The sequence below is a fragment of the Trichomonas vaginalis genome, chromosome IV (genome assembly GCF_026262505.1).
Source record: "Trichomonas vaginalis G3 chromosome IV, whole genome shotgun sequence".
NCBI classification, from domain to species: Eukaryota; Parabasalia; order Trichomonadida; family Trichomonadidae; genus Trichomonas; species Trichomonas vaginalis.
This window is the reverse complement of record NC_067206.1, coordinates 8,856,054-8,881,542: the sequence shown is the minus strand read 5'-3', so window position 1 is coordinate 8,881,542 and position 25,489 is coordinate 8,856,054. Positions and strand designations below refer to the sequence as shown.

At 30.1% G+C, this 25,489-nt stretch overlaps 9 protein-coding genes and 2 pseudogenes across 11 annotated transcripts, besides 10 other annotated features; 5 read left to right on the top strand and 6 right to left on the bottom strand.

Moving 5' to 3' along the window:
* Positions 1–112: 112 nt before the first annotated feature.
* On the top strand, positions 113–3,047 carry TVAGG3_0054990 (uncharacterized protein; the record flags this gene model as incomplete). The annotated part of the gene is made up of 1 exon (XM_001299219.1): positions 290–1,174. One exon carries the CDS (start codon positions 290–292, stop codon positions 1,172–1,174), a length of 885 nt encoding a protein of 294 aa, XP_001299220.1.
* Positions 3,048–5,042: 1,995 nt separating this feature from the next.
* TVAGG3_0054980 (regulation of endocytosis) lies at positions 5,043–5,829 on the bottom strand (the record flags this gene model as incomplete). The annotated part of the gene is made up of 1 exon (XM_001299218.2): positions 5,170–5,787. The coding sequence occupies one exon, from the start codon at positions 5,785–5,787 to the stop codon at positions 5,170–5,172; it is 618 nt and encodes a 205-aa protein (XP_001299219.1).
* Positions 5,830–5,900: 71 nt separating this feature from the next.
* Positions 5,901–6,702: a mobile genetic element.
* Positions 6,703–6,901: 199 nt separating this feature from the next.
* Positions 6,902–6,931: a terminal%2Cinverted (terminal inverted repeat of MuDR-3_TvMULE3 transposon ID:TVAGG3_0054960).
* Positions 6,902–7,760: a mobile genetic element.
* A 2,587-nt stretch (positions 7,761–10,347) lies between these two features.
* Positions 10,348–10,519: a mobile genetic element.
* Positions 10,490–10,519: a terminal%2Cinverted (terminal inverted repeat of MuDR-3_TvMULE3 transposon ID:TVAGG3_0054950).
* Positions 10,520–10,684: 165 nt separating this feature from the next.
* Positions 10,685–11,467: a mobile genetic element.
* Positions 11,468–11,673: 206 nt separating this feature from the next.
* Positions 11,674–12,696, bottom strand: TVAGG3_0054930 (hippo signaling; the record flags this gene model as incomplete). The annotated part of the gene is made up of 1 exon (XM_001302252.2): positions 11,674–12,696. One exon carries the CDS (start codon positions 12,694–12,696, stop codon positions 11,674–11,676), a length of 1,023 nt encoding a protein of 340 aa, XP_001302253.1.
* A 3,705-nt stretch (positions 12,697–16,401) lies between these two features.
* Positions 16,402–16,439: a terminal%2Cinverted (terminal inverted repeat of MuDR-5_TvMULE4 transposon ID:TVAGG3_0054920).
* Positions 16,402–16,467: a mobile genetic element.
* A 387-nt stretch (positions 16,468–16,854) lies between these two features.
* Positions 16,855–17,130: a terminal%2Cinverted (terminal inverted repeat of Maverick-1B transposon ID:TVAGG3_0054710).
* Positions 16,855–25,489: part of a mobile genetic element that runs on past the window's edge.
* On the bottom strand, positions 17,131–17,646 carry TVAGG3_0054910 (protein of unknown function, DUF4107 family; the record flags this gene model as incomplete). The annotated part of the gene is made up of 1 exon (XM_051221155.1): positions 17,131–17,646. The coding sequence occupies one exon, from the start codon at positions 17,644–17,646 to the stop codon at positions 17,131–17,133; it is 516 nt and encodes a 171-aa protein (XP_051106141.1).
* Positions 17,845–18,539, bottom strand: TVAGG3_0054900 (annotated as a pseudogene). The gene has a single exon. A coding segment is annotated over exon 1 (695 nt).
* On the top strand, positions 18,776–19,591 carry TVAGG3_0054890 (protein of unknown function, DUF4106 family; the record flags this gene model as incomplete). Its single annotated transcript, XM_051221154.1, has 1 exon — positions 18,776–19,591. A coding segment is annotated over one exon (816 nt), but the record flags the coding sequence as incomplete, so codon positions are not given.
* TVAGG3_0054880 (uncharacterized protein) lies at positions 19,627–20,028 on the bottom strand (the record flags this gene model as incomplete). Its single annotated transcript, XM_051221153.1, has 1 exon — positions 19,627–20,028. One exon carries the CDS (start codon positions 20,026–20,028, stop codon positions 19,627–19,629), a length of 402 nt encoding a protein of 133 aa, XP_051106139.1.
* Positions 20,895–21,458, bottom strand: TVAGG3_0054870 (uncharacterized protein; the record flags this gene model as incomplete). Its single annotated transcript, XM_051221152.1, has 1 exon — positions 20,895–21,458. The coding sequence occupies one exon, from the start codon at positions 21,456–21,458 to the stop codon at positions 20,895–20,897; it is 564 nt and encodes a 187-aa protein (XP_051106138.1).
* TVAGG3_0054860 (uncharacterized protein) lies at positions 21,987–23,540 on the top strand (the record flags this gene model as incomplete). The annotated part of the gene is made up of 1 exon (XM_051221151.1): positions 21,987–23,540. A coding segment is annotated over one exon (1,554 nt), but the record flags the coding sequence as incomplete, so codon positions are not given.
* TVAGG3_0054850 (keratin-associated protein family) lies at positions 23,736–24,708 on the top strand (the record flags this gene model as incomplete). Its single annotated transcript, XM_051221150.1, has 1 exon — positions 23,736–24,708. A coding segment is annotated over one exon (973 nt), but the record flags the coding sequence as incomplete, so codon positions are not given.
* On the top strand, positions 24,713–25,193 carry TVAGG3_0054840 (annotated as a pseudogene). Its single transcript has one exon. A coding segment is annotated over exon 1 (481 nt).

The following is a 25,489-nucleotide window of genomic DNA, read 5'->3' as shown; positions in this document are numbered from 1 at the left end:
GACATAAGGATCATTTTTTAGGCTTCAATCATTTATTTTTCATCTATCAAAAAATGTAAAATCTTACAAAAAAAGAGTGAAATGGAAACTTTTAGATAGTATTCTTAATTTAACATGACGTACAAAATCATCAACTTTTTGGTCAAGTTCTGTTATGTCATCATCAAAGAATAAGGTTTCCAACTATTATTACTTTAAAAACGGGTGTCCTTTGTTTGATATCATCGTGTAACTATATTTGGAACATAAATTGAGAAGATTTAAATGAATCTGAAAAGTGACAATCCCAATGAAATCATCTTCTCCTTCAAAAAGAAGGTTGACAGATGATAGGAGGAAATCTGATACATCTGCATTAAAACGTGCTAATAAGCAATTACCAGCATCAGATATGGATGATGAACAAAAAAATATTGAAATTTTAAAGAAATCTCTTCAAAATGCGCAATCAAGCGAAAACAATATTCTGTCACAAATTTATAGCTTGGAAAATCAACTAAATCAAAATTTGGCAAAATTAAAATTATCAAATACCGAAAAGAATCAAGTTAAAGACATAGAAAAAAGTCTTCAAGCAAACTATCAGCTTAGGAACAAGATACTATCGATATACAATGATAGAAATATCAAAATCGAAAATTCAAAGAAAGAACTTTCAGATTTGAAGTTTAGGCTTAAAGGAATTGAAGATCAGCGATTCCATCGAGAACAGGAGATCGACCAACTCCAATCTCAAGCGGATGAGATGAATGAGAAAATGCAGGAAATTGAACACTCAATGAACGAATTAAAATGCACTTACGAGACATTTCAGCATCAAGTTGAACTTGCCCAACAGCAGGTTAACAATAAAGAGGCTGAAAAGGCAAAATTACTTGAAGAAAAGCAAAGTTTGATTGAAGAGCTCGAACAATCTAAAAAAGCCGCTGAAAAGCATCGTAAAGAAAACGAAAAGATAATTTCAGACCTTAAGGCTCAAATCGAACAAATAAAAACTGAAAATGAAGAAACAAAGAAACAAATTGAGCAAACAACAGAAAAACAAAATACAATTGAGTCTAAAATTGATGAAACTAATATCGAAATCAAGAATTATAACGATGAAATGTTTAAGATTTTAGAAACTCTCAAATTTTATTCAAAAGAGATTCAAACGAATGAATTTAATATATAGCTGATTTTTTATAATATGATGTTTAACGAATTTACTTTATTTAAAAGAAATATTTTTAAAATATTCCAAATGTGGCTAATATTGGCAATTCAATGGCAATATATGTCTTAAAATCAGCATTTTAGCGCACAAACCCGCAATCAGAGCTTTTACAAATATACAAATTTCACAATTTCTGAAAATCTTCACTCTACATTCGGCAACTTAGATATTTTACTGTATTACTCAGTAACAATAATGATATTGTTGAAGATATAGTGAAATGTTTTGAAAGAAAAGTCGAATTTGAAATTCGAATCTCGAAATCCATTAGAATAGCAATCCAACGTATTCAAACAAAGCAAATGCATACTAAGACGTAATAAAAGTCTTATTATATGACTCTTTTTCAATTCTATATGATTAAAAATAAAAATGTTATTTTTTTTGCATTTCATAAGCTGTTTAACTTTCACTATCTCTTATTTGAATGTTAAAACTGAGATATAATTGAATTCGGCATTGTAGTATGCAAAGAATTTGATAAGACTGTCATCTTTTTCAATATTAATTTGTTTGGTTCCTCTCGGCTACAATAATATTATTTTATACTAATTAAAAACAACTACTTTTTAAATTTCATTTAAAAAAAGTTCATATTAGACGTATTTTATACATGGCACAATAGAAGTAAAATATCTGACCTAACAGGGGCCTGTAGTTCCATTGGAGTTTGAAATACTTCCAAGAAAGATCAAAATAAATGTTTAATTCTTTAATATTTTTTTTTATTGGAAAAATTTTAAATGAATAATATAATTTTTGTGATGTTTACTTATCGTCTATTTGGCATCTTTAATGACAATGCATTATGACTATTTGAGTGCTATCACTCAAGTAAAAAGATTCTGCAATGCCTTCGTACCAGCTACATATCTATTTTTTGAGCCTCTTGTATCATTTATCCAAGATTCCGATTTTTTTGAAAAATCACCTTATCTTCTTACAGTTAATAAGCGAGTTATGCGCCTTTTAAATCTAATCTATTCAATAAATGTAGACGAAATACCAAAAGATTCACTTTCATCATATTATCAATTGAAAGATCAAGTTGAGAATCAATTTGATAAATTCACAAGTTATCTAAATGAATTTCTACATTGGACTGACATAGAGTGGCCAGGCATTCTTGAATCATTAGAAACTATCGAAAAAAAGTATAATGCTTATCTCAAACTTAACTTCTTCAAAAGATTTTCCTACAAATCGAAAGAATTATATCCAATAATAAAGAAAATTTGTTGTAACTATAGAGAAAACTGAATCAGGACTTATTTTGGAATTAAAACACTGTTTCGCAGTTTAGAACGTTTTCATGACATATTGGAGGAAACCATTTCTAATGTAACACGATTAGTTTCTATTGTAGAAATAAATCCAAAGCAGCATATTAATCAAATTCACAATCATCAAGATACTCCGAATAGTGAAATTAAAACAAAGGACAATTTAACAGATCTTAAACCTGTTGAAATTGAAACATTTCATATGAGACCAAATCAAGAAACGCCTGGTAAATTATATTAATTGTTTAAAAATTTCTATTTTTATTCATTAATCGGTATCACCAGATTTTTACATGTTTGTTATAATTAAATATACTTTTCGATATTTTAAATTCAATTTGGAGGACTTCAAATATGAGATAGCTTTTCAATGAATGAGAGGTCAGTTGATAAGTATTTAAGTATATTCATTATAAGAAATTGTTAGAGGATATGCTAAATAAAGATGTTGTATTTATGAAAACTGACTTTTATTTTATTTTATCAAACATCTCAGTAATTGGAGCATGGATACAAATATCGTGTTCATAAATATATCATACAATGTTAAATTTTTCATACAACAAATAAAAACTGAAAATGATGAAATAAAGAAACAAATTGAACAAACAACAGAAAAACAAAATACAATTGAGTCTAAAATTGATGAAACTAATATCGAAATCAAGAATTATAACAATGAAATGTTTAAGATTTTAGAAACTCTCAAATTTTATTCAAAAGAGATTCAAACGAATGAATTTAATATATAGTTGATTTTTTATAATATGATGTTTAACGAATTTACTTTATTTAAAAGAAATATTTTTAAAATATTCCAAATGTGGCTAATATTGGCAATTCAATGGCAATATATGTCTTAAAATCAGCATTTTAGCGCACAAACCCGCAATCAGAGCTTTTACAAATATACAAATTTCACAATTTCTGAAAATCTTCACTCTACATTCGGCAACTTAGATATTTTACTGTATTACTCAGTAACAATAATGATATTGTTGAAGATATAGTGAAATGTTTTGAAAGAAAAGTCGAATTTGAAATTCGAATCTCGAAATCCATTAGAATAGCAATCCAACGTATTCAAACAAAGCAAATGCATGCTAAGACGTAATAAAAGCATTTGTACATGATTAAAATAGAAATGTTATTTTTTGCAATTCATAAGTTGTTTAACTTTAACTATCTCTTATTTGAATGTTATAACTGAGATATAGTTGAGTTCTGCATGATAGCGTACGAGGAATTTGATAGGATCGTCATCTTTTTCAATATCAGTTTGTTTGGCTCCTATCAGCTTTTTTTAGTTCACTGATCTACAATAATTTTATTTTATACATGGAACAATGGAGGAAAAATATCTTGCCCAATAGGGGCCTGTAGCTCCATTGGAGGTTGGAATACTGCCAAGAAAGAACAAAATAAATGTTTGACTCTTTATTTTTTTTTTAATGAGAAAATTTTTAAATGAATAATACAATTTTTGTGATGTTTACTTATCGTCTATTTGGCATCTTAATGACAATGTATTATGACTACTTGAGTGCTATCACACAAGTAAAAAGATTCTGCAATGCATTCGTACCAGCTACATATCTATTTTTTGAGCCTCTTGTATCATTTATCCAGGATTCCGATTTTTTTGAAAAATCACCTTACTTTTTTACAGTTAATAAGCGAGTTATGCGCCTTTTAAATCTAATCTATTCAATAAATGTAGACGAAATACCAAAAGATTCACTTTCATCATATTATCAATTGAAAGATCAAGTTGAGAATCAATTTGATAAATTCACAAGTTATCTAAATGAATTTCTACATTGGACTGACATAGAGTGGCCAGGCATTCTTGAATCATTAGAAACTATCGAAAAAAAGTATAATGCTTATCTCAAACTTAACTTCTTCAAAAGATTTTCCTACAAATCGAAAGAATTATATCCAATAATAAAGAAAATTTGCGGTGACTATAGAGATGATTGGGATAAGACTTCTCTTGAACTCAAAATACTTTTTCACAATTTAATACAATATAATAATTTAGTAGAGAAACCATTTCTAATGTAACACGATTAGTTTCTATTGTAGAAATAAATCCAAAGCAGCATATTAATCAAATTCACAATCATCAAGATACTCCGAATAGTGAAATTAAAACAAAGGACAATTTAACAGATCTTAAACCTGTTGAAATTGAAACATTTCATATGAGACCAAATCAAGAAACGCCTGGTAAATTATATTAATTGTTTAAAAATTTCTATTTTTATTCATTAATCGGTATCACCAGATTTTTACATGTTTGTTATAATTAAATATACTTTTCGATATTTTAAATTCAATTTGGAGGACTTCAAATATGAGATAGCTTTTCAATGAATGAGAGGTCAGTTGATAAGTATTTAAGTATATTCATTATAAGAAATTGTTAGAGGATATGCTAAATAAAGATGTTGTATTTATGAAAACTGACTTTTATTTTATTTTATCAAACATCTCAGTAATTGGAGCATGGATACAAATATCGTGTTCATAAATATATCATACAATGTTAAATCTTTCATTCAATAAATCAAATTATTGGTCAAAAATAAATCATATTAGTAATTTAAAGCTACTTATAGAGAATGTTTAAAGAAACGATTTGATTTAAACTTAAATAAAATACGCTTAGCAGCAGGTTGAATGTGGTTTCTCTTCCTGTTCGAAATCGACATTATCAGAGTTTGGAGTAACATCATATGTGCCAGAAGCAACATTAGCCTCGATAACATCAACGCATGCATTGATGGCTTCGTTAATTTGAACTCCTGTCTTTGCAGATGTTTCGAAATATTTCATGTTATGCTGTTTGGCAAAATCTTCAGCTTCCTGGCGTGTGACCTGGCGCTTTTCTGGATTAGCCTCGCAGATATCGACTTTGTTACCGATAAGAAGTGTAACAACATCGGCACGAGCGACATCCTTAACATCTTGAAGCCAGCGGTTGATGTTGGCGAATGAATCGCTGTTAGTAAGGTCGAAAACAAGTAAGGCACCAGCAGAACCACGATAATAACCACGAGTAACAGATCTGAAAAGTTCCTGGCCTGCTGTATCCCAAAGTTGAAGCTGGATGCGATGCTTTTCTGTTGAAACGATTTTTGTCATAAATTCAACACCAAGTGTTGGCTGGGAATCCTCATCCCATAAGTCACGAATGAACCTGATAAGAAGGCATGTTTTACCGACACCAGAGTCGCCAACAACAACGACCTTCAATGAATAATCAAATTTGCGCCCAAGCATATCTGAGTGTCACTTTTATTAAAAGAAGAACGATGGTCTAACCGATTCTCAGATTTTATTCAGACAGGTGAAGCAATAATAATTAATGAGCAATATGTCTAGTAAAAGATTTTAAAGGTACATTCACTAGGCGATAACAGTAAAATGGGATGAAAATAGGATAAATAGCATCCCTATATAGTGCCTAACAATATTTATACGGGCCAAAAAAAATTTGGCTAGAGATTTGGCGAGTTAGAAAACTTAGAAAATTGAGAGGGATTTTTATTTTTGAATTTTTTTGGAAAGTTAAAATTGCGATTAAAAATCGATTTCCGGGAGAACTAAGCATCTCATCATATATTTAAATCGATAAAAATATTAAATAATAGCTGAATAGTATAACAACGTGAAATTATGGCTGAATATACAGAAAAAATGAACATATTTGACATTTTTGAAAATTCATACGTTAGATGGTGACAAACTCATAAACTATACTTTAGCTAAGATTGATATATGGTTTCAACAACACATGGTTAAAATCGTAAAAATATTTTAGATTTCAAAAAGATATATATGGTAATATAATGGAACAGAGTCAACAAATAGCATGTAAAATATGTTATAATTAACTTTTTATTAGATCTAATAGTATATATCGAATGGTTTCCAGCTTTATGGTTAATTATTTTCTTTTCGAGCTTCTCTTTAACTGTTGTATTAAGGTTGTAAATTTTTGATGCTAGAAACTATGGAATCTTCTTTGCTGCTGCATTTTTCTTGAGAGTTCTTGCAATTTCGAATATATCTGCGCATTGTATGAAATGGGGCCTTTAAAATATCTTGAATCATAATAGGACTGCTTTTCCAAAGGAATGCTTATTTGTAAATCAGAGAGTTTCAAAATTGAGTGCAAGATTATCATCATAACTTAATAATTTTGTAGCATTTTTCTAAATATGCTACAAAATTATCATTCTCAATTGAATGATGAATCGAAAGAATTTTGTAGCGTACGATTATTTTCCCTTGAAAAATAAATTAAAAATTTTGTATATTTAATCATACTGTTTAATGAGCATCCTAATTTACTAAAAATAAAAAGACGATAGAAAATATTCAAAAAACTTGAGGCAAACCCAAATTTTAGCTAAAAGTGACAGGGAAAAAAACGTTTAGTATTAAAAAAAAGACCGATGAGAGCTTCGTTCGAAATATAGAGGGAACTGAGAATGCGCAACCATTCTCAGGGAATATTGGATGCTATTCCCGTTCCCTCTGTATGGAAAATTGAGGTTTTCAAAGGGAGTTAAAATAATATCAAATTTATACTAATTTACTTCAAAATACAAAAGTATTTGACAGCTAAAATTAGTTACTTTAGCAAGCCTATCAATACCCTTTTACGATTATTGTTACTTTTTCGAAATAAAAGTAAAAATAAATTTATACTAATTTACTTCAAAATACAAAAGTATTTGACAGCTAAAATTAGTTACTTTAGCAAGCTTATCAATACCCTTTTACGATTATTGCTACTTTTTCGAAATAAAAGTAAAAACAAATTTATACTAATTTACTTCAAAATACAAAAGTATTTGACAGCTAAAATTAGTTACTTTAGCAAGCCTATCAATACCCTTTTACGATTATTGCTACTTTTTCGAAATAAAATAAGTTTATTATCAAAAACCTTTTTTTTCTTAGTAAAAATAAAAATGTTATTTTATATCAAGTTTTTATTCATAAATTTTTATAATGTTGTATAAATTTCATTAAAATTTACGTACATATTAAGGTACTTATCTTCTACATATATAATCTTCATTAGATATATACATGATAAATAAAATTCATAAAACATTAAAAATCAAAAAATTAGATGAACCTTGGCAATTAAACTTTATTAAATAATAGTTGTTTATAAATTATATTATATTATTATTTAATATTATTTTGATAATGAAGATTTTATTTTGCAATAATATAAAAAGGTGACCAAACTATTTTTTGAAAGTCCGCCATAACTTTAATGGTACTATTTCAGCGTGTACAATGAATACAAAAATTCTAAGGGTGCCACATAAAATAGTACTTTAGACTTGAGTTAATGCTACCAAGCAAATGTTAAAAAGATGACTTTAGTGTTTTGATAATCAAAGATTAAAATCATTATTGTCTAAATCAATAATCATAACGACAGAATTTAATGTTTTTTCATAAGTGCTTTAAATCCACTTTTAAAAGTATACCTCAAAAATCAAAATATCAAAAAAAATTGGCCGATAGGTTTGGCTTTAATTTTTGTCTGCTTTTATGATTTGATATGGATGTTATAATTTTAAAAGTTGAGCCAAATTCACCAATAGATTTTTGAGATTTGCAAATACTCAATAATTTTCAGCGTGTTATCTTTTATTAAAAGAACTATTTGGTTTCAGTATCATATAAATTGATATTTACTTTCTATTTGAACCTTCATTTAGCTAATGATTTAGTAATACAGATTTCATCTAATCCTTATAAGAGAATTTTGAATTTGTTATAATAAAAAAACAAACAGATATAGCTTACACTTCTATAATAAAGATACCTTTTATAGAAATCAGTATGAAATGTGTTTTTTGACACGTAAAGCTCTCAATTCATTATAACATGTTTGTCGATTTTTATATATTTTTCGCTTTCATTATCTATGATATTAAAAATTATGTCATCAGAATGTGAAATAATTAAACAAATGCCCTACGGGAAGTATTTTAAAAATTGATTGTAATTATAGTTAGATTAACCATCATCACTTGCAAACTGAACTAATTTACTACTTCTCCAATTAACACTCGTGAACAATGTTTTTTTAAAAAAAATATAATTTTTTATTCTAAATTTTACATTAACATGTCATTTATTATGATCTCATAAAACATATCCATATATTATAGTTACAGTAATATTAAAATTTCAAATTTTGAATTAATTTGGTTATATTATGACCATTAAGTCAAGATTCCAACTTCTCTATGCTATCTATGAATTTCAACTCTATATGTAACTAACACGTTATAAGTTTTGTTTATAAATATAAGGTGCATTTCAGTAAATTACTCTTTTATAATAGTTCTTTTATTACAGCTATAAAATCTATACTAAATCTATATGTTTTTATACTAAATTTATTAATTGTAATACTAATTTTAATTGTTGCTGATCATATGCTAAATTTTATATGAAATTCTTAATTAGAAACTTGAGTTGAATATATATTATATGAAACAATCGGTGTTTAAAACAAAATACAGCTTGATTTATATAGTAATTTATGCTTTACATGTATTTTATATAAATTTTTATTGAATTCAAATATTCAATAGTTTTTTATGCTAGATTGTTGCATGCTAAGTTCGGTCAACGATAGAAATTGAGTGGAAATTAATCGTCGAGGAAGTACGATTATGTAAAGTAAAAAAAATGTTGTGGGATTTTTAATATTATATATTATTTTATAATAACATTTTTTTGAGTCATTTTAAGAAGCACATATAATTTTTTGAATTTAAAAATTAAAGTAGTGTCAAACGAATTTATCACTTAATTTAATACTCAGATTTCTTAAAATTAATGAAAAAAAGGTTTTCTGAGAACTTTTGAGAATGGTTTTCAAATTCCATTATTGAAAATATATAGGTATTGTATGAAATTCCAACTCTATATTTATTAAAATTCTAAATTTTTAATAAAATAACTTTTCAGAGGAATATGATTTTGAACGGTTGATTAATAAGAATAAAAATGTCTACGATTTTAAGGAGGGAATTGTTCCTTATGAGGTATACATCATAACTATATACCTCATAAGGAACAATTCCCTCTTGATATCCTGGATATTTTTGAATATATTTTTTTAATTAAAGTTCTCAAAAGTATTATCAAAAGTGATTTTTAAAAATATCTCCAATTAATTAACTAATTAAAAGTATTATATTTTTAAAATTAAATAGTTTTTCAATTTTTTTGAAGGAATTGAGATACTTCCCACGACAATAAAATTGAGAGGTTTACATTATGACTGATCTTAGCATGCAACAAGATTAGTTGTATTTATTTAAATATATTATATTGGCAACCTTTCTTTACCCTGTCCTAATAAACGCATTTTGTAAAAAATATAGTGCATCAGTTTCGAACTAGCGTCCCCGGTACCAAATAGTAAGGGGTAATAACCATTCGACCATTTGCCACGTAAAGCATCGCCAGATTTTTTTGTATTTAATCACTCCCAAAACACTGTTTTGGCTTATTGGAAGCATATCAGACATAATCGCCATAATCAAAAAATCTATATACCCAATAAGTAATAAATTTGTCGATATAGATTTTCCATAAAATTAGTTTTTAGTCTGATCTTAAAATAAATTTAATTTTTTATAAAAAAATCACATTTAAAAGTACCTTTTTAGTAGCTCGAAATCCTGTTGGTGGATTTCGGGCGTACTTCAAAATTAGCTTTTCTTCTACATATGCAAGCTATATTTTAAATATGGAGCAAATCGGATCGGCGAAAGGAGTTTAGTTACCTTTTAATATAAACGAAATTTTTTACCTTATGAACTTTTGATGGAAATATGCAAATTTAAAATAATAAAGAAAGCCGCGAGCGAATCGAGCGGCTTAGGTCGATCGGTAATCACACCCTTCACGGGTGTGTCACTTTTTACATGTGTGTCACTTTTAGCTAAAATTACCCCTACTCCTAAAACTTTAGCCATGAATAGGATGTCAATCTTAAAGTCATTTCCTACCTCCTTCATACATGAAATTAAGAATAAAAGTTAATTTTTTAAAGTTTTTTAGTGATTATTTTTCAATGGAAAATAATCGTATGCTACAAAATTTTCGATTACTGATCGGGTGAGAATTTTGATTTTGGTGCAAAAAAGGAAGACAAGTAATTAACAAATCATTTACTGTTGTTCATCAAAAGAAGAAAACTTTGATAACAACTAATGATGATAAAATCAAGCTATCTTTTAATATTTTAAATTGATAAGACATTCAAAATATTTGAATGGTTTAAAATATTTTCTTTTAATTTCTATAAGATATTATCATGATTATATAATAAAATTTAAATTTTTATTCAAAAAGGCAATATTTCAAACTTTTAATTTCAAAAATCTTAATTCTGCAATAAATGTATTTAATTGTAGCAAATTTAATGATCCTTCGTCATGCTTAGCAATTTGGAACTCATAAATTAATGATTTCTTCAAGTAAAATTCTGCATTATTTCAAAAGTCAATAATTCTCTAGTAACTTTTCTTCAAACCCTAACCATTATATTATAGGTATAATGGAGAATAATTGCAAAGAAAGATAGCCGAATTTACTGGGTAGTTCTTGTGATGCGAAATAATTGCAAATTAACACCTAGTTTTAACAGCATCAATCTCTTTTTGCTCTCATTTAAATGCATTCGCACACTTTAATTTTGAAATAGAAGAGTTTTGGAAATTATCAAATTTATCTGCTCAAATACTATAGATCTTCATAAGTGTTAATAGAATCATTAGCCTTACATATAGTGTTTAATATAATGATGCACATTATACTGGGATTCATTCCTTATTCATCTAGTTATTATAAGATTTACAACCCCATGAAAATTTAAAATTTTGTCAAAAATAGTGAATGTACCTTTAAGATTTTCCATATTTCCTAATTTCGTGAAGAAATCGTCTGAAAATGACAAACGAAGTAATTTTATAGCGTTGTTGAATTAATAATTAACGAGGTGATGATAAATGATTCAGAATTTTATGATTTCTGATCTTAATTTTGATTGATCAAAATCGTATTTAGCGATAGAATTAAACTGAATAAAAAATATTAAAATAATTAAAATGTTTAATATCTACGAAGTGTATTTCTAGCTGTAGTAATGATGCGTGTGCCTTCATCTGTTGAAGGAGCGCCAATCATTTCCTTGAGAGCCTTGAGATCAATGATTGTACTTGTAAGTGGCTTCATGACTTCAACGCGGTTGAGAGTGTCAACTTGTTGAATCCATGGATGCTTCAAAAGTTGAGGAATTGTGCAACGGTTCTTTGGATCTTTGCTCATTGTGTGAGCGATGAAGTCCTTGAATTCTTTTGTAACAGCACGAGGAGCTCTGAATCCTGGGAATCCATGAGCCGCAATATTCATCATAGCTTTTGTTGGTTCGAGCTCGCAATATGGCGGAGCACCTTCTACAAGTTCGATTGTTGTGGCACCAATTGACCAAATATCAGCTGGATAGCTATATGGCTGAGAATTAATAACTTCTGGAGCCATCCAGTAAGGAGTACCTATAGATGACATTGTATTTAATGTTCCTCCTGAAAAGTCACGAGAAATTCCAAAGTCTGTAAGTCGGATGCCGCCGTCTGACATCAAAAGAATATTTGCTGCTTTAATATCGCGATGGAGAACTTTGTGCTTCGTATGCAAAATGAGAATGCCACTGAGGACATCCTTGATTACAATGGCAGCTTGCTTTTCAGTTAAGCAAAGGTTTCTGTAGTCAATCATGTCTCTAAAGGATCCTCTATCACAGTACTCCATAAGAATCATCTGTTGTTTGTTGAAAATAATATTTCCAAAATATTGAACTGTATATGGGCTGTTAATCTTTTTGAGTAAGTCGATTTCTTTGAGAAGAGACTGTTTTGCACTAGAGCTCATGGATTCTTCATTGACGACCTTACCGGCAAGCCTGTATCCAGATTGAGTATGAAGCATTTCATAAACTGCTCCAAATCCGCCTCGCCCGATTTCACGGATAATCTGGAAATTATCCTCTGGCTTAACAGATGGATCGAATGTCCATTTCATATCTCTATCAACATGGAGATTGTGGGTAACTGCGACTGGTTTACTAATTTTCATTATAAAATGTTTTAGTTTTTGTCAATCCAAAAAAAAATTTTTATGACAAGAGAGGTGGGTCAACGATAGAATAAGGTTAAAAATTTCGTTTCGAGCATAATAAATCAATTATATTGAGCTATCTAATAAATATATTTAAATAATATCATAATAGATAAATCATACACTTCCTAATAAATCATTTTGAATATGGATGAATAGCATAAAAATGATCTCTTGAAGTGTAATTTGAAGAAAAAACGAATCATGATAAAAAGGTAGGTTTATCGAGTATAAATTGTTTATTTGTAAAACCATTAATAAATTTAACTTCAAATGATAGGGTCAAGTTTGAATGCAAAATTCTAAATAATTTTCTATTAGAATTCTTAGAGCTTGATTCTAATGTAATGTGTTCTTAGTAAAGTATCGTAAACGAGATATCCAATTAGGAACCACACGTTTGTTTTTAAAATAAAATTTGTACTTTTTGAATTAAGACCGAAGTTTGGTAGATCATATCAACAGTGCAAATTGTTCGTGATACTAGTAAGTTAATTGAAAAATGATGATGAGAAAAAAAGGGAGTAGAATGATAGGACATATCACACCAAAAATAAATGAATTTTTGTAAATCAAATATGATTAAATGAATTTAAATAGATTATAGGAGATAGTAATTAATAAAAAAAAAGTAAAATGTTATTCACCAAAAAAGTACGTTAGTTAACGGTTTTTTAATAGTAAAATAAATATAAAATACACAATAGGAAAGTCATGTAGAATTAGTTATTATTAAAATTATAGAGAAAAGGAGCAAGATAAATTAAAAAAAAATTCTCGAAATTTGAATACAAATGCCTTTTTAAAAAGTGTTTGTATTAATTTCGAGAATCCTAATTTTCGAAAATTGAAACGACGAGTTTCAATTTTCGAAAATTACAAATTTTATTATAACGTTTTAGACTAAATTATTTAGATTTTAAAAAGAATATTAAAAGTATAATATGAGTTTGTGAAAATGATTTCAACATTAGATAAAATAAATCGAATGAGATATAAAAATGATAAAGTTACTGTTTTAACCGTAATGACTTGTATATGTGTTGTATTTGCTAAATAATTGGATATGGAAATAAAGAATTTATCTAATTATCATTATTGTGCTATATTGAATGTGATGAGTAGTTTGAAATTGATAATAAATTAATTTATTGAATCAGTTAACATCTGAAGAAATTTTGAAGGGTATATATGACGTACAAATGTACTAATCTCAAACGATTGGTACATATGTATCAACTTTTTTTGAATCACAAAAAATTCAAAGAAAATTTGAAACCAAGACAGATATAACAATGATATGTCTACCTTTGAACTGTATATGACAGTTCATATGCATCAAAAACAGATTGTTGATGCATATGTTTCATCTTTTCTTTAAATCAAAGAAGATTCAAAGAAAAGTGGATAGAAAGAAAGCCATTGTTTTGTGATGGCTTTCTTTAAAAGCATATATTGGTTAGAATTGTACAAGTCTCAAAGAATTAGTAGATATGTATCAACTTGTCTTGAAATCATAAAGGATTCGAAGAAAAATTGAAAAAAAGACAGCCATTGATAGACAATGGTTGTCTTTTTGTGCAACATTCACTTGTATTGACAACAATAACAAGTTATTGTTGCTCATAATGCAACTTTGTGAAGAATCATTTGTGATTCTTCTTAAAGTTGTATCAAAGACACTCATTATTATATAATGATTGTCTTTGTGTGCAACATTCACTTGTATTGACAACAATAACAAGTTATTGTTGCTCATAATGCAACTTTGTGAAGAATCATTTGTGATTCTTCTCAAAGTTATATCAAAGACACTCATTATTATATAATGATTGTCTTTGTGTGCAACATTCACTTGTATTGACAACAATAACAAGTTATTGTTGCTCATAATGCAACTTTGTGAAGAATCATTTGTGATTCTTCTTAAAGTTGTATCAAAGACACTCATTATTATATAATGATTGTCTTTGTGTGCAACATTCACTTGTATTGACAACAATAACAAGTTATTGTTGCTCATAATGCAACTTTGTGAAGAATCATTTGTGATTCTTCTCAAAGTTGCATCAAAGACACTCATTATTATATAATGATTGTCTTTGTTTCAACTTTTCTTCGAATCTTTTGTGATTCAAAGAAAAGTTGATCTAAAAGTACCAAACGTTTGAGATTGGTACATTTGTACGCAATATATGCTTTGAAAGAAAGCCATGACAAAAGAATGTCTGTCTTTGTTTCAACTTTTCTTCGAATCTTTTGTGATTCAAAGAAAAGATGAAACATATGCATCAACAATCTGTTTTTGATGCATATGAACTGTCATATACAGTTCAAAGGTAGACATATCATTGTTATGTCTGTCTTTGTTTCAACTTTTCTTCGAATCTTTTGTGATTCAAAGAAAAGATGAAACATATGCATCAACAATCTGTTTTTGATGCATATGAACTGTCATATACAGTTCAAAGGTAGACATATCATTGTTATGTCTGTCTTTGTTTCAACTTTTCTTCGAATCTTTTGTGCTTCAAAGAAAAGATGAAACATATGCATCAACAATCTGTTGTTGATACATCTGAATTGTATTATACCCTCTAAAAGAAACCCTAACAATCAAATAGCTTTCGTTCTATCAATTTTTCTTCGAATCTTTTATGATTTATAAAAGAATTTATAAATATAATCAGATTCAATTCTAACTTTACATATATATACTATTTATCTATATAAATATTCAAAATACTAGTTAAATAAAATTATTAGACATAATTCAACATAATATATTCAAAATATAAAATTATGTCCTTTTTGAACTAAAATCTCTAATATCAAAAATACCCCTAGTCTCATAAGTTAAATACTTCATCAAACTCATAATATAAATATTAGAAAAAAAAATATAATTTATATATCCTTTTTCTTTTTGAATCAATATATGGAAATTATTACCAACACTACTAGTACAATTCATCCAATATTCCTAAATATGTTCTTTTCGATAATAATTTTTCTTTGAAAAATTGTATGCTGAAAAGTTATTCAAAAATCCAATCCATGAGTGGAAATCATCAATACTAATATATGACCAATTAAATATAATGTTTCTAGCATTCTTATAGTCCAATTTTTCTCTCACAAATTATAAAATTTTATTTTCAACTTAACTGTCCTATCTCATTTAAATCTTTATTGTATTATCAATATATTTGTATTATTTCTCCCTATGAATTTCGCTATAACTTATTTTATAATTTTTTCGTAAAACTTTTATAGATTTCATATTTGTATATATTCATTGACTAAAATAAACAAATTTTCATTATTTAGATTTTTGATTTTCTCATTGTTTGTTTTTCTTTTTATAACTTTTATAAAAAAATCTTTTTTCTTAATCAATTTATTAACAAAATTTCTCGAAAATTAACGTGAGAAATCCTTAACCATATGTCATTTCATACTCATATAGGTACTCCCTGCTTACATTATAAAACTCAAGGAATTCTGATAGAGATTCGATTTTGAGCTATCGTTGACCCACCTCTATGACAAGTAAATTCTCAATGAAAGTCTATTATCTGGCGATTTAAAATGCCAAACCATGACATAATGTTTTTACAGAGTCCAAATCATAGGCTGTTGATCCATTTCCAAATTTCAAAGGAGAAAGGGACAGACTAGCCCATTGTCACTTTTCAATTTAGCAAATGAACGCTTATGGAGTGAGTTAGTATGGTTAAGTTGGGTACTGTGGCACTGCGCGCCTCCGTACACCACTTAACGGTTTTGACACTTTACGTAACCGGTAACGTATATTTTACAACACAAACGACAACACTAACTTAACCTTAAATATTTACAAAGCCACCAACCACTTCACTAACGAACTCACTAATGTAAAAAATAAACGTTCTCACTATCGTTCTCACTAACGACTTCACTAATGTTCTCATAAATTTTCCTCAATATCTTCATCATCAGTGTTAACCCTATTGTAGTCATACTTGAAGCCATAAACTTTCTCTAACTTCTTAACGTACAATTTACATAACTTACCTTCGTCATCGTATGGTTTAATGATATAACTATTTCTATCTTTATACACAGTCAATGAAAAGTCAACTGGTCTCGGATGTATTTGAAAGAACATGTTATGCTCAGGAAGGAAGAATAAATGTTTAAATGTATGTTTGTTATACTGTGGAATTCGAATGAGTTGCTTTTGTTCTGTCATTTACATCCAAATAAAAATTTTCAGTAAAAATAAAAAATAAACTTAAAAATTAATGATATCACCACCCTCACACGTATGAAAACATAGCGCAAAAATAAATTTAGGTGAAGTGGTGAGATTTCACCTCTTTTTTCACCTGTTTTTTCACCCACTTGAATTCATTGCTTTATAACTCTCTTCCTTGGTTTCTTTTTAGTTGCTTTCTTCACGTCTGTCTCCAACTTGACTGTCTTTCTTCTTCGTCCGTAATGATACCAATTACTTCCACCAGTCAATGGGTCAAATGGTCTTTCGTAAGGGTTTCCATACATTCCATAGGGACCATACGGAAGAACTACTGGTGGAGGAAGAGTTCCATCGACTCTATTTAAATGCATTGTTTCACCTTTCATCTGGTCATTAAAGTCTTTTGCGTGTTTTGCAAACTCATCGTCCTTTCCTAAAGCATTTTCTGACTCAGTCGCAACCAAATTGGATGCTTTATTTATGAGTCCTATTTTATTTAATCTTAACTTCTTTGCAACCCAGCCTCCAATCTTTCCTTTATTTGCATCTAATGTCTTCGAAACTCTTCCTCCACTCATTTTATTTACTGCGTCATAAGCTCCAAGTGCTTTTGCTCCAAATGCTAATGCTTTTGTTCCCATTGCGCCTAAAGCTGCCCAAGCTACCATTTACACCATATTAAAATCATCTCTCTTCAATATTATCTCATAAAAGTTCTCGTTACTGGAGAAAGTCAATGAAACATAAACATTCTCATTCATAAACTTCTTTCTTATATCATCTATTCGCTTCAAAATGTCTGAACAATTGCTAACATCTTCTACAACAGTTATTTCATCATGAATGACCTTCAAGAACAAGCTCATTTAATATGCTATTAAAATCATCTCAATAATGAGTCCATCCTTTCCATCTTTAGGTAGCACAACATCTTTCATTGAAGAAGGTTCGACAAGTCTTATGTTAAACTTACTGACAAAGTTTGTTATACTATAATGCTTCGGTGGCGAATACATGTAGTTTGAAAGACATAATATAGATTCTTCAGCAAATTCACTTATACTGGATTTTATAACAATGTTCTCACGAGACCAAATACCACCAATTGACAATCTTGTAAGCAATCCTGCTGAACCTTCAACTGTAAACGTCGATGGTAACATTCCACGAAGGTCATCTATTGACATCTTTGAGTCACTGAATTTAAATATTTTCTTAAAGCAATCGTCATTATCTAACCATGCAATAGCTTTGAAGTTTTCATTCGAATATACATCTGCTTCATTAAATGTAAAACCCGACTTCTTTGCAGAGATGACTTTAAAATCTATTGAGTTTGTTTCAAAATTATATGCTATGCTAACTTCTGAAGGTAATGGATGTCCTTCCGCAGTCAGTTGTTCTCTCACTACCGTTTGAAGCTTTGTGTTAAAAACTTTCATGTCATCTCCTGTGTCTAGGTTCACATACACAGCAACAGGAAAACTATCTTGCTTCTTTGTTTCATCATTATACCTCAAAACATTAAAGTTCTTCAATAATATTGTTCTTCCTGCTGGAATACTTCGAACCTGTCTGATTTCAATAGCTTTCTCACCTCCTACATACTCTACCCAGTGCCTTGGATATTCATAAGTATACTGACTTTCTTGAATTTTGGTAGGTTTCATCATAACGTGTTCATAGTATATCTTTATACTCTTGTCAGTTAGACTCGGTGCTATGTTCTGAATATTTCTGACTTGCATTTTTAATGGAGATAAAATGAAGCATTTAATACATGACGTAGATGAAGACATGAATGAAACTACAGACAAACTTAACTCTTCTCTCATTCTTCCTTTCAGTAAGGACTATGAGTTCTGTTCAAATGGCGTTTATTTCTATTGTGGAAAGATGGGTTCAGGTAAGACATTTAACCTCATTCGTCATATACTCATAACAGAACGTTTAGGAAATGACTCATATTATGACCAAATCATTATATCAGCAACTTCAGACTCTATGGACTCAACAGCGAAAACATTTATGTCAAAAGTTCAAGCCTCTGTCGTTAAAGTTCCAGACAGTGAACTCATTGAATTTCTTCAACGTTACATTCGACGTAAGAGGAAATATTATGCCATCGTTGAATTTATACAGTCAGGAATGCAAAAGACTTCTGAGGAGATGGAAAGAATTATTGACAAACACCACTTACGTCAGTACTCAGGAGTTTACGATATGAAACGACTGACAAACTACATTCTATCAAAACTTTCAAAATACCCCTTCAAAAAATATCCTTCAAACACTCTGCTCGTTTGCGACGACTTCGCTGGTAAAGGTTTAGTGTCAAAACCAGACTCACCATTAGCTAATATCATTACTAAAGTCAGACATTACCACTTAACTGTAGCAATACTTATGCAAACATGGAGGTTTTTAGCTTTAAACATAAAACGTCTCATAACTGACTTCGTTATCTTTCAAGGTTTCTCACGTTATGATATTGAACTCATTTGGAAACAGTCAGGTATAACATTACCTTTTGAAGAAATTTGGGAAGCATATAAGTCTCTCATCTCTCCTCGTTCATACCTTGAGATTCATATCATGACTAATACCATTAAAGTCAAAAATATTCCATGGGAACGACCAACATTGTTTTAAAGTTTAACCTTCAATTGACTGATGGTAAACAAATTCCATGCATCTCTGTCGCCATTTCTGTTAATATTTTTGCTGTCATTCATATCATCCACTTCTCCATCCGTTAGCTTTTGAGGATATGCGTTAGAATAGCTGTTCTTAAATGAAGGCTTTTCACCTTTGAGAGCATAAACTCTATAACTTTCTGCATACTTTATGTTTGAACCTCCTGAGCCATCATTGACATAAATTTTTATAGGCTTCCACCCTTTGTTCATGTTCCTGCTTCTTCCCTTAGCTCTTTTGTTCAGTAGTTCTACATCTTTATACACAGCTCCTGTCTCAGTGAATTCAACAATATTTTCATTCGTTAGCTTTACATTCAAACCCTTGTCGAGTATATTGTTCATTTCATACATATAAAAGGTTTTTATTCTATATGAAATGAGAAGCAAATCCATCTTAGCTGGTGCCGTTAATGTTCCAATTGAACCAACATCAAATGTTGACTCACGAACGACAAACAATATTGTCATAAAGAACTATAGTTCAGAGTGTTTGAAAGAAAAAGAACCAGAACTGAAATCCGTGAATTTAAACTCAGCTTCAAACGCTAACGCTACATCAGATGTTAAGTTAGAGTATCCACCACTGGACCAAGTTCTTTCAAGAGAAGCCAACGACAACCCTTACACAAATGTTCAAACAAATCCTTCAGATAACGTAGACCATTACCTTCTTCAGTTATACCAAACAATTTTACTCAAAGACGATAAGAAGCTTTTGACAAATCTTATAAGTAAGAACCAAATAATTTTAACAAAGGAGGACCTTGAAAATGTTATCTCACGAATAACAGGGAAACAATGTGTCATTGACTATCTCGACCCTGAAATCGAATGCTGTGGTCAAACGCCACCATTCATGAAAATAGGTAACATCCGCATCATTGAAACACCAGGAACTACAGGAGTTGAGTTTAAGTATAAATATTCGAACGAGTATACAAAACTATCTACTTACTATAAGCTTTGTTTGAAATATGTTTTAGTAAATTAAAGCAATTTGTAATATCTATCCAAAACTTCTTCAACAGTATCGAACTCATCTTCATAATGCAAACCTAATCTTATTGACTTGGTGCAGTTTTCACTAACACAATATAGCGCTTTGCGCTCGGCGCCTTTGACGCCTTTTTCTGTTCTCTTGACTGACATAACTAACTCATTTGTTTCATCAAACAGCAATAACCAAAGTTCATGACCTAATACATAACATTCATACTTTATATTTTTAGCTCTGAGTTCTCTTGTAAGCTGTTGCATTTAATATTTTCTAAAAAGTCAACTTCAACAGTCATTCGCACTGGTGCCTTCAGTTCTACAGGCTCTCCTTGAAAGTCAACTAGTCTGAATTGCATGTCTTTCAAATTATGAGGACTAATGCGAACCCATTTACCTAAATGAGTTGCTATGACAGGAACGTTTGGAATGAACATTGAATTTACTTCATAACAGAAGGATTTATATTCTACTGAACCTTTACTATTAACTCCTGAAATACCTGTGACATTAGCTATTTTTGACTCAATGTACAAACAATTGCCATAACATACGTATGGAACAGATTTCATCTCAATCGTTTTGTCAACACTTTTCAAAGGAAATGTCATATGGTATGCTCCTAAAAGAAGTTGAACTCTATGACTCATTCGTGTTATCTTAAACTCCTTTGCATAACTGAACTTCAAAACTCCTGCAATAAGTTTAACATTCATTAAGTTTTCTTCGTTATCCTTGTTTATTGTAGTATTTATGAGAGCATTTAACACTCCAGCTAATGTTTCCATCTTATATTCTACATTATTGTGAAATCTTATTTCGTGCTTCTTTCCATCTATTTCAAGCTCCATGAAATCTGTTTCATCTGTTATGACAAAAGTTGCGATAGTATTGAAGTCAACCATTCTGAATGCAAGCGCCTCATTCTGTAGACCTAAGTTTGTTTGTAGTTTTACTGTCCCGTATTCGTTTGGGTCTGTACTTTGCAAATAGAACAACATTTTATTCTCATTATTAATATAGCTGCATATGCGTATGAAGCTGACAGAGCTAAACGTTTATATTTTGGTCAATACTCTCTCACACTTACTGACAAATATATTGTTATCAGTGATGGAAATACCGAGAAATACATAACATGGAAGGACTATGAAAAGTTTGACCCCATTTTAACTCCATGCACTATGCCATTCATTGTAAATGGTGAAGTTGTCATGAAGAACGACACAACAGTATATAAGTCTGTTCATGAAGCGTTAGAATATATGTTGAATTATAATCCCGAAAGATTTGACCCAAGCACTACGCCATGTACAATGCCTTTTATTAAGGATGGTGAAATCGTAAGAGTTCCGGATTCAACGGTTTACACAGCTGTTCAAAACAGTTTACAAAACATTTTAGCGAATATCTTTAATTCAGAAACTACAGAAATAAAATTACCATATATAACAGATGCTAAAGAAATTAAATCAAAAACGACAACATTATTTACGTCACTTAATGATTTAATGACTTATATCATTAATATTCCTGCACCAACTACAGCATTTGATCCAAACTCGACGGTTTGCAGTGTACCTTTCATAAAGTCGCAAACGGACTCTTTGAGTCCTGAAGGTCTTTCAGACCGAAGCGACCAGGGCGAAGCCCATGACAGTTCAGTAATTGTTTTAAGGGATTCAACAGTTAATGAATCATTAAAGGCTTCATTAATGAAAATCATTGATTTTAACTCATTCATGAATACATATAATTCATTCATTAATGTTTCATATGCTTCTAAAGAAGGTGAGCCAAAAACTATCGATAAAGCGGTGTATGAAATAAAAGCATCAACGACGAAATTGAATTCGTTAACTTTTGACGGTGATAGTTTCGTTAATGACATAACATCGGGGAAAACAATTTTAACGAAAGAATATTTAAAATCTCATGTTAGTGAGTTCGTTGAAATTGAAAAAGAAGGTGGAATTAAGTTCGATCCACTGAATTTCATTTTCAGCTTAGCGAATGCGGGTGTTAGTTTCGCTGAATGGACAACTATACAGAGTGAAATAAATGCAATATGGACGTTTTTGGGGTCAAAAGCGGGAATGGGTGAGCTTGTAAATGCTGCAAGAACATTAGGTGAAACAGGAAATTTTGTAGATGGTTTTAAAAGACTTGTTTCAAATGTTTTAACAAACACAAAGAAATTATTTAGATATACCGTACATAACGGACGGATTTTCGAACAGGTAGCAACAAACCCTCCGGTTATGGCTGCGTTGATGATGGTTAGAGATATAAAACCACGTAACGACGGGAACGAAGAACATGAACAACAGAGCCCAACGGGCTCAGAGCCACATAGTGGCGAGGATACTGGTCGGGTTATTCAAGACATTAAAAACGTGTATCCTGAAGTTATTGATTTATTTAGAGGAGTTAATGATTCAATTTCAAAACATTCTATAACCCTCGATGAAGAGAATAAATTAACAGATTATATATTCGTCATTATTGCAGAATTAATGAAGAGAATAAATGAAAAAGGAATTGGTGATATCATTAATGTCAGCGATGTAATGATGAAAAGAAATTTTGACTCATTATTTACAAAACCGAAAACAGAATATAGTCTTTATGACGTAATTACCGAATTAATGAAAAAGATTAATGATAATAAGAGTTCTGGCGGAAGAGTTGAATTAGAAGTGAATGATGTTAATGAGAAATTAGCCGAAAAAGCAGATAAAAACCACGTTCATTATATAACTTCAGACGAACAGATTATAACGGACTACCATGGATATTTAACACGAAGTGATGAAGCGAAGACAAAAAATGTTAATGAAAGAAGATATAAATACATTCGTGCTAAAGGTTATGACATAAGCTGTACTGTACAGTATGATGTAGCTAAAGCACCAGAAGCATTTGGTTATACCGGTGAAATTTATGCCTCTACTTTCAATGTTAATGGTGTATTAGTTGAACCAAGATTTACTTTGAGAGTTAAGTCAAAAATAACGTTTGAAGATGCTATTAAAAGTAAAGCTGACAAAGATGAACTTGACGCAACGAACAAAGTTTTGAAATCTCATAAACACAACATCTCCGATATAAATGAACTTCAAACTTCTTTAGACAGTAAAGCTGACAAGAACCATACACATAAATCCTTCACTACTGTTAGAGCAGACGACATAATATTGAACTTTGACCTTGGTTCAAGTGCACCTTTAGAGAATCCAAGTACAAGCGTAAAAGATACACTAAACTCCTTAAATAACAAATGTATGAACATTGAAGGTCATGTCAGAAACTTTGAAACACATGAACTACCAGCAATGTTAGATAAGAAAGCAGATAAGAACCATACACATGATTTCTTCACAACTGTTGCTATAGAAAGTATTGAAGGAACGGTTGAAGAAACTGGTGGGGATGCATTATATTGTAAACCTCCTAACTTTCCACAAGGTTTAACATCGGATGACGACATAACGACGATGAGAAACATTAGATGTAAAGATGTTTATGTCATGAAGGATGAACATAATATTAAATTCACTGCTCAAGATTTATATGACAAGAAAGCAGACAAGAACCATACACATAAATCCTTCACTACTGTTAGAGCAGACGACATAATATTGAACTTTGACCTTGGTTCAAGTGCACCATTAGAAAATCCAAGTACAAGCGTAAAAGATACTCTTAACAATTTAGATAAGAGTTGCAGGAATACCGAAGATCATGCCAGAAACTTTGAAGCATATGAACTACCAGCAATGTTAGATAAGAAAGCAGATAAAACTTATGTGGATGCAGAACTAACAAAGAAATTTTCGAAACCAGATACAATGACATTTACAACAGAAATTATAAATGGTGAACCAGCAACTCCATTTGAATTTGTTAGAGGTCTTCAACCAGATACTTTTGAATTTTTCTTGGATAATTCTATTGAACTAACATTACATTATAAAAGTGGAACAAATGCAACATTTCATCCGGGAGATACATTCCAAATGGTATTTAATGACATAAGTTCTTTAGAATATGTTTATAGAGTTATGAGCATATATGATTTAATATATCCTATAGGAGCTGTTTATACGTCTATGAATCCAATAAATCCAAACACTTTATTTGGTGGTAGATGGTATGAAATAGTTGACAGTTTTCCATTCTACACTAATACGCAGTCAATGAAGATGGGAGGTTCAAAGAAAATAGGTATTGAAAACCTTCCTTCACATATGCATAGGTTCAGTGGAAGAACATCTGTGGAAGGAAACCATTCACATTCAATAACAAAAAGAGGTTATATAAATCTTGCAGCGGGTTCGAATAGACAGGGAATGAACAGATATGATATCTCAGATGACCCCAAAGATGTTAGCACAGGTATTTTCTGTGGAACTGCAGGAAATCATACACATGTTGTAGCTGGTATTACAGACCCAGCAGGTAATGGAAAAGATTATATGCCTCCTTATATAACAATGCACGCTTGGATACGAGTTGGTTAAAATCTTTAACTTTACATAAATGAGCTTGAAAGAAGTATTCGAACAACATCCATGGAGGTCATTTAAGAAGTTCAATGAAGCTGCAAAGAGTTCGGGATTTACTAACAGAGCTGAAGTGAAAAGGTTCTTTGACAAAAATGTTGTACATCAAACAAAAATAAACCCTTACGACTACTTTTTACCAATTTACTCCAACACTCCTGACGCATACCAATTTGACACTCTCATTCAAAGCAGAAAAGGAGGACATAAACCATTCCTCATCTTCATAAATGTTAACACTCGTAAAGCATATG